Here is a 7,870-nt window from a genome sequence, read left to right as displayed (position 1 = left end):
GAAAGCAGGAAAAAGTTAAGAACATGTCCAAGGACACACAGCTAGTTAGTATTTAAGTCTGGATTTGAAATCAAGACTTCTTGACCTGAGGCCTGGCACTTTATCCACTGTACAACCTAAGTATCACCTGTAAAGAAGCTGCACTGAGTAAATGAACAAACAACAAAACAATAGAAGAGAAAATGAATTATTCCTCTCTCCTCTTAGCAGAGAGGCTGGGGACAACCAGGGTAAATAAGTGTATACAGCTGTCAGGAATAGATACCATTACTAATATTTTTGCATTAAAGGAAGGAGTATTTTAAAACTGATTATGTGGAAACAAAAGGTAGCAATAAAACATATTTCTTGGTGAAGATTATTTATTTCTCTCAGTGTATTGAAATGAAGTAACCAGTCCCATAATCTCTCAAAGAACCACATTATACAGGAGAAAATAAATTCATACCCAATCCCTATAGGAAAAAAAAGGTGATATCATCACCAATAAAATATTTATTGGGATTTCTTTATCATATTAATGATTTCATTATAAATATCTTCAGGTGCATTAACACCAAAAATAAAATCCAAATGAGTGTATTTAGGCAGAGTCTTATGGTAAATCAGGTTGGGGATTTGGGAAACTAAGATGGCAACATCTTCTGGGTCAGTCACCAAATCTTTTTGACCACTCCACAGTGCGATTGGCACTCTCATAGATGACAGGTTGTACCTTGGAGGAGTAGGCTGCATGAACACAAAAGAGAGCAAGAGTCTTCACAGAGAGTCACAATTCAAGCCCATATCATAACTATGGATGAGCCAATTCTGCCTTTGATTCTATAAAAATGTTTTATATGCTTCTTCTTTTCTCCTAAATGGGACTGCCAGAACCTAAAACTATAATAGATGACTTTATTTACTTTTTTAAAAGAAAAAAAATAATACCACTATGATCGAAGTGAGAGGAACATTGTTTTTCTTGGTAAATAATTGTTATTTAAAATAAAATGTGTAAATATATTTTCTAATATAAGTTCATATGATATATATTTTATGTATGCTATACTTTCATATATGCAAATTTACCTATTTAGTGCCGTACCTATCAAACTACCAAAAACCTTTTCTACTACATTAGAAAAAACTATAACAAAGTTTATTTTGAAGAACAAAAGATCAAGAATATCAAGGGAAATAATGAAAAAAAACGTGAAGGAAGGGGGTCTAGCAGTACCAGATATTAAACTATACTATAAAGCAGCGGCCATCAAAACGGTATGGTACTGGCTAAGAGATAGAAGGGAGGATCAGTGGAATAGACTTGGGGTAAGTGATGTCAGCAAGACAGTCTATGATAAACCCAAAGAGCCCAACTTTTGGGACAAAAATCCACTATTTGACAAAAACTGCTGGGAAAATTGGAAAACAATATGGGAGAGATAAGGTTTAGATCAACATCTCACACCATACACCAAGATAAATTCAGAATGGGTGAAAGACTTAAATATAAAGAAGGAAACTGTAAGTAAATTAAGTGAACACAGAATAGTATACTTGTCAGATCTCTGAGAAAGGAAAGATTTTAAAACCAAACAAGAGTTAGAGAAAATTACAAAATGTAAAATAAATAATTTTTATTATATTAAATTAAAAAGGTTTTGTATAAGGCAAAACAATGCAAGCAAAATCAGAAGGGAAAAATCTTTATATCAAAAAATTCTGACAGAGGTCTAATTACTCAAATATACAAGGATCTAAATCAATGGTGTAAAACATCAAGCCATTCTCCAATTAATAAATGGGCAAGGGACATGAATAGGCAATTTCCAGATAAAGAAATCAAAAGTATCAATAAGCACATGAAAAAGTGTTCTAGATCTCTAATAATTAAAGAAATGCAAATCAAAACAACTCTGAGGTACCCCCTCATACCTAGCAGAAAGGCTAAAATAATACCAGGAGAGAGTAATGAATATTGGAGGGGATGTGGAAAAATTGGGACATTAATGCACTGCTGGTGGAGTTGTGAACTGATCCAGCCATTCTGGCTGGCAATTTGGAACAATGCCCAAAGAGCGATAAAAGAATGCCTGCCCTTTGATCCAGCTATACCATTGCTGGGATTGTATCCCAAAGAGATAATAGATAAACAGACTTGCACAAAAATATTTATAGCTGCGCTCTTTGTGGTGGCAAAAAATGAAAGCAAGGGTATGCCCTTCAATTGGGGAATGGCTGAACAAATTGTGGTATATGTTGGTGATGGAATACTATTTTGCTCAAAGGAATAATAAACTGGAGGAATTCCATGTGAACTGGAAAGACCTCCAGGAATTGATGCAGAGTGAAAGGAGCAGAGCCAGAAGAACATTGTACACAGAGACTGATATACTGTGGTAAAATCAAATGTAATGGACGTCTGTATTAGCAGCAATGCAATGACCCAAGACAATTCTGAGGGATTTATGGAATGGAACACTACCCACGTTCAAAGGAAGAACTACAGGAGTAGAAACACAGAAGAAAAACAACTGCTTGGACACCTGGGTTGATGAGGACATGATTGGGGATGTAGATCTGAAAAGACCACACCCATGTAACTATCAATAATGTGTAAATAAGTCTTGATTGACCACATATAATAAAACCAGTGGAAATGCAAATTAGCTATAGCACAGGGGGGCGGGGGGTTGAGGGGGTGAAGGGGAAAGTAAAAACATGACTTATGTAACCATGGAAAATTTTTCTAAAAATAAATTATTTAAAATATTAAAAAAATATTCATGAACATATATATTCATTCATTTATAGATATCAATTTCTTCTGTCTCTCCATCAGCTATCAACACACTTATATAAAAAAATTCTCTCATATATACTTAGTCCAAGTAAGGTAAGGATGTAACTCAAATACCAGAAGAATGAGTCATCTTTTTTTTTTTTTTTTTTTTTTAACCCTTGTACTTCGGTGTATTGTCTCATAGGTGGAAGATTGGTAAGGGTGGGCAATGGGGGTCAAGTGACTTGCCCAGGGTCACACAGCTGGGAAGTGGCTGAGGCCGGGTTTGAACCTAGAGCCTCCGGTCTCTAGGCCTGACTCTCAATCCACTGAGCTACCCAGCTGCCCCCTTGAGTCATCTTTTTTGATCAGGTCACTAGGTTGGCAGGAGGAAGGATGCCTTAGGCTCAGGGAATTTAGATTTTGGCCAGGTAATTGAGATAAGTTTTCTTGTCATCTTAATGAACAAGATAGATACTTGTAAGCTAAAGCACAGTAATCACGAAGGGCTTTCATAGCTATTTCAATGCTCACCACCAAAGCACATTTGGCAGAGAAGCAATGTAGTGAGGCATAAAGTATGCTGGATTTGTTGTCAGGAGACCTAGTTTGCTGTTCTAATTGTCTTAATTGACTGCCTCTGTAAAAAGAAATAAATCATCATTTGTTTCCAAAAAATTACCTGATTATAATGAGCCAGATTCTCTTTTCGAGTCCCATAATCATAAGCTCGTGTAACATTTTCAATGTCATGAAAACTCTGAAAATGAAACAAAAAAAAGAATAAATATATATAATGGAAACAATGCCAATCTTCAAGTTCAGTGGATAAAAACCCCACTGCATCCAGCATGGAAATATGACTATATATATAAATTATTCCCTCAAAAATGAAAATAAGATACTATGTCCTTAATCACAAAAAATCTGGAAAGACTTAAATGACGTAATAAATAGTGAAGTGAACAGAACCAGGAGAATATTGTAGACGGGAACAGCAATAATGCACTTAACTCTTATCAGCAAGGCAGGGATCCCTGACAACTCTAAAGATTCAGGACAAAAAAATTTCTCTCTTCTACCTAAAAGGAACTGAGAGAGCCTGAATGCATATATTTTTTTTTTAATTTTAAACCCTTAACTTCTGTGTTTTGACTTATAAGTGGAAGAGTGGTAAGGGTGGGCCATGGGGGTCAAGTGACTTGCCCAGGGTCACACAGCTGGGAAGTGTCTGAGGCCGGATTTGAACCTAGGACCTCCGGTCTCTAGGCCCGGCTCTCAATCCACTGAGCTACCCAGCTGCCCCTCCTGAATGCATATTGAAGCATACATTTGTCACTTTATCTGCTTCATGATGGTTTTTCCCATAGAAGCACTGTGGGTCTTCTTTTACAACAAAATAAAATAGAAATATGTATTGAATGATAGTATATGTATAAGCTTTATCATATTATGTGATATCTCAGGGAGGGGAGAGAAGTGGCAGGAAGTGAGAGAACATGGAAAACAAAATATCAGAAAATGACTATTAAAAATTGTTTCTACATGTAATCTGGAAAGATACTTTAAAAGACTCTAAGTCCTAGGCTAAAGAGGAAAAATGGGTAGGAATTGGGAACCTTTAAGCTTTTTGAGGTTCTCTGGTGCATTAAGGGAGCCAAGTATATATTACATGAAAACAGACAAACCAATCTGCCTAGAGCTTGAAATCCTGTGGGATGGCTATTGGCCTTCTGATGATTTTCTGAGAAGCTCGTAGAGTTTAGGTCATCGCTAAGCAATCAAGGCTACCCTTGTTTAGTGGGAGAAATGGAAAAACGGAATTTTACCTAAGTAGCTCCAATGTGAGTAACCTTCCCTTTGAGATTCCATTCTAAGAGTACATGCACAGGAGAAAAGTAGCTCCCTGGTGATACGGAGAAGACATGGAGTCCAGGGGTGGGTGGAAGAGGCAATGAATGCAACTCTTGAGCATGGTACTTTGGTAAGTCTAGCCCATTCTATTATGATCCCAGTTAAGCTTCTATCACAGGACTCTGAGCTTTGCTGATAAACAACAAAGTAAAAGGAATAGTTTACAAGAAGCTTATTTTGTAAAGGGGATACAACTCAGAGAAAGAAAAAGAAATCCAAGCATATTGAGGTGGAAACTGGCCCTAAGAACAAGGTACAAATAACAAAAGGCTTTTCTTGACAGACATAAAGTTGGGAACTCCAAGCAGGCACACTAGACAGGTTTGGGGTCCAAGACTTGGGGACCAGGTTGTTTTTCCATACTTTGTAGAGGCATTGTGAGAGGAGAGGCTTGAACTTCAGGGTCTAGAAGCATTGAAGAAATAGTACCTGGGCATAATGGAGAAGGTTCTGGCTAGATGTTCCCTGGAGGCCATGTGACACATAGACATCAATTCGACTCTAAAAGGAAAAGGCAATCATTTAATTTCTCTACAAATTCTCTACAAAATACTACTCCAAGAGCTTCTGACAGCCTGAAATTGGGCCCTAGAAGGCTCAGTCAGTGGAATCAATTGTTGTGCAGATTCTATTATGCTGGAAAGCTCTCCAGAGCAGGGGTGGTAAAAGGCTGGGTTTCTCTCTCAGGACCAGTCTGGCTAAGCCTAGATAGAATCACCAGCATTAGGTCCTCTATATAGTTGACAAAAAATTGGCCACAGTAATCCATGAGACCAAGCAAAATGCTCCCTGTTCTAATAGAAATGACCATGAAGAAAAGAAAGATGAGAAAAGGCTATGGATTAAACCATTTCTCTTCTTGTAGACACTGAAAATATGGGAAGGAAATAATGATTTTTAAGACACCTATGAATAACAAATGGACAGCCTTTTGTTCCTTTTTTATTTCCTGATTTACTTGACTTCCCCAGCAGCAAAGTGGTGAAGTGCATAAAGTGCCGGACTTTGAGTCTGGAAAAATCATCAGATCTCTCCTCAGACACTTACTAGCTGTGTGACCCTGGACAAATAAATTACTTAACTGTTTGTCTGAGTTGCCTCCTTTGTAAAATAAACCAGAGAAGGAAAAGGCAAACCACTCCAGTATCTTTGACAAGAAAATCTCAAAAGGTAAAATGAAGAGCAGGCAAGACTAGTTAATAACAATAAAAAGGCCGGGGGGTAAGGTGGGGGTAGGGAATTCTAATGTCAATCAACAGAATACCAGTTATGATCAACATATATACAAATGTTTTTTCAAATAAAGTTCCTACTTAGTGAGGATGATAGAAGGGAATGGACTGTCTTTTACAAGTGATATTCTACAGTAGACAATATTTTTACACTAACACAACTGAAACATGTAGAAGACATGATCCCATTTGGTTTGTTATGCATTAAAAACACTTTGTTATTTAGTAGAAAAAAACATTCACTTCAAGGAAGACTTTGAAACTTTTTTTTTTTTTGCATTCCAGTCTCTTTGGACTGTCAGTTCAGGAAAAGGATCTGGTCCTTAGAGTCATGTTTTAAATGCTTATAATGAAGACCACAGGATAATAAGAGAACTAAACATTAACAAAAAATAAAGATGCAAATTTTCCCATCCAAGTTCATATCATAGACTCCCTAAAGTCTGTGCAAAGTCCCCTTAGAGACCTCTGCGTTAAGGCTCTCACCAAACCAGGTGTCTGACATCCATCTATGAAAAGCAAACAAGATTCCTTCAAATACATAATAAGAGAAATAATTTTGTTTGATAATCCTCAGTGAGTCTGCAGTAGAGTCAAAATGAAAAAGCAATTCTCAATTATGTTCCTTAATATTTTGGATAGGAGGTAGGGACAAGACTAATGACATTTTTGGTCTAGGAATCTCTTAGATGGGGAAATCTCTCTACAAGTGCAGACTGGTAACTTCTCTTAAATTTAGAGTCGTGGGGCATTGCCTAGAGCAGTGATGGGCAAACTAAGGCCAGTGGGCCAGATGCAGCCCCCTGAAATGTTCTATCCAGCTGTGTGAAATTATTCCTAATCTGATGAATTCAATGAGTAGGATACAATACAAGAAACTTCGAAAGAGTTGCCTTAGAAACAGACTAACAGATGAGCATTTCCTTTCCTTTAGCCCCCTCTTTAAAAAGTTTGCCCATCATTGGCCTAGAGCATGGGAAAAGTGACTTATTCAGAGTCCATAAAAGGTCAACAGAAACAGCACAAACTGAGTCAAGATGTTAAGCAAATTAAATGGTATTTAGAAAAACAAAGAATCCATTGACCATTTTCAAGAAACAGAAGGTGAGAGGGATTGGCAATAAAAATGGGAAGAAGGAAAAATTAAAGATGTCCCTTAGGCCAGAGTTCATCAGATTTGTTTTTTGAAAAGGTAGTGTAGGGTAGTAGAAAGCTCATTGCATTTGTCACTGTAGAGCTGAATTTGGAATTTCACCTGGCCAACCTTCAAATGATGTAAAGATGTGACTTATTCTTCCTTTAGATGCTTCTTTCCTTTGCATGAACACCAAATTTCTCTTCCACCTTTACAATGAATATTAGAGCAAAAGATGAACTCTCAGCAGGAACATCTCCTACCAAGAGTATTTTGTATTTTCAATATGACTTCTTTCAAGATAAAGAGAAATAACCACAAGAAGTTATCGTTAGCCAAAATATAGCATCAAAAGTAGGCTTGGGTTTGGTTTGTCTCTGGGTTTATGCTACTCTATCATATTCAGAATGCTTAAAAGTCAGGCATGGGGTTTAAGACATTGACTTTGCCTTGGCTTTTACCTAGTTTTCTTCTCACTCTGATTCATTTGCATCTTAAGTCAGAAAGGATTGTGACTACAAGGTGCACATTGAAACCCTGCCTCAATACTTCTCTGTGGAGTTTCTTCCATAGAAACCCATGTAATGGGTTTTGGAAGGTCAAGATCCACATAAGGCTTACAAAGATGAATTATCCTGGACAATGGACTTTGATTCAGGCACGGAACCAGCATTTTAATTTCAAAGCTTACCTTTTGCATATGGTGCCAGATTTTCTTTGCTCCCCCTTTGCTGGGGGTATTTGCTTATAGTTTTGGAAATGGTTATTGCTTCCAAGAAGATAGAAGCCAGAATAAGCAGTGAGTGATCCTGAACACAGGAAGCC

General features: G+C 37.2%; 1 protein-coding gene across 1 annotated transcript in view; it reads right to left on the bottom strand.

The window, feature by feature from the left end:
• Nucleotides 1-495: 495 nt before the first annotated feature.
• Nucleotides 496-7,870, bottom strand: part of LOC123234439 (gastric triacylglycerol lipase-like) — a 29,240-nt gene continuing 21,865 nt past the window's right edge. Inside the window, exons 8-10 of the mRNA XM_044660339.1 lie at nucleotides 5,108-5,179; nucleotides 3,447-3,524; nucleotides 496-729 (exon numbers count right to left, since the gene is read on the bottom strand). Of these exons, the coding sequence (XP_044516274.1) occupies nucleotides 496-729; nucleotides 3,447-3,524; nucleotides 5,108-5,179 (384 nt within the window). The remainder of the gene's footprint in view (nucleotides 730-3,446; nucleotides 3,525-5,107; nucleotides 5,180-7,870) is intronic.

Source organism: Gracilinanus agilis, chromosome 2 (genome assembly GCF_016433145.1).
Source record: "Gracilinanus agilis isolate LMUSP501 chromosome 2, AgileGrace, whole genome shotgun sequence".
Classification (NCBI taxonomy): Eukaryota; Metazoa; Chordata; class Mammalia; order Didelphimorphia; family Didelphidae; genus Gracilinanus; species Gracilinanus agilis.
The sequence above is the reverse complement of the archived record's forward strand: the minus strand, read 5'-3'. Positions and strand labels throughout refer to the sequence as shown.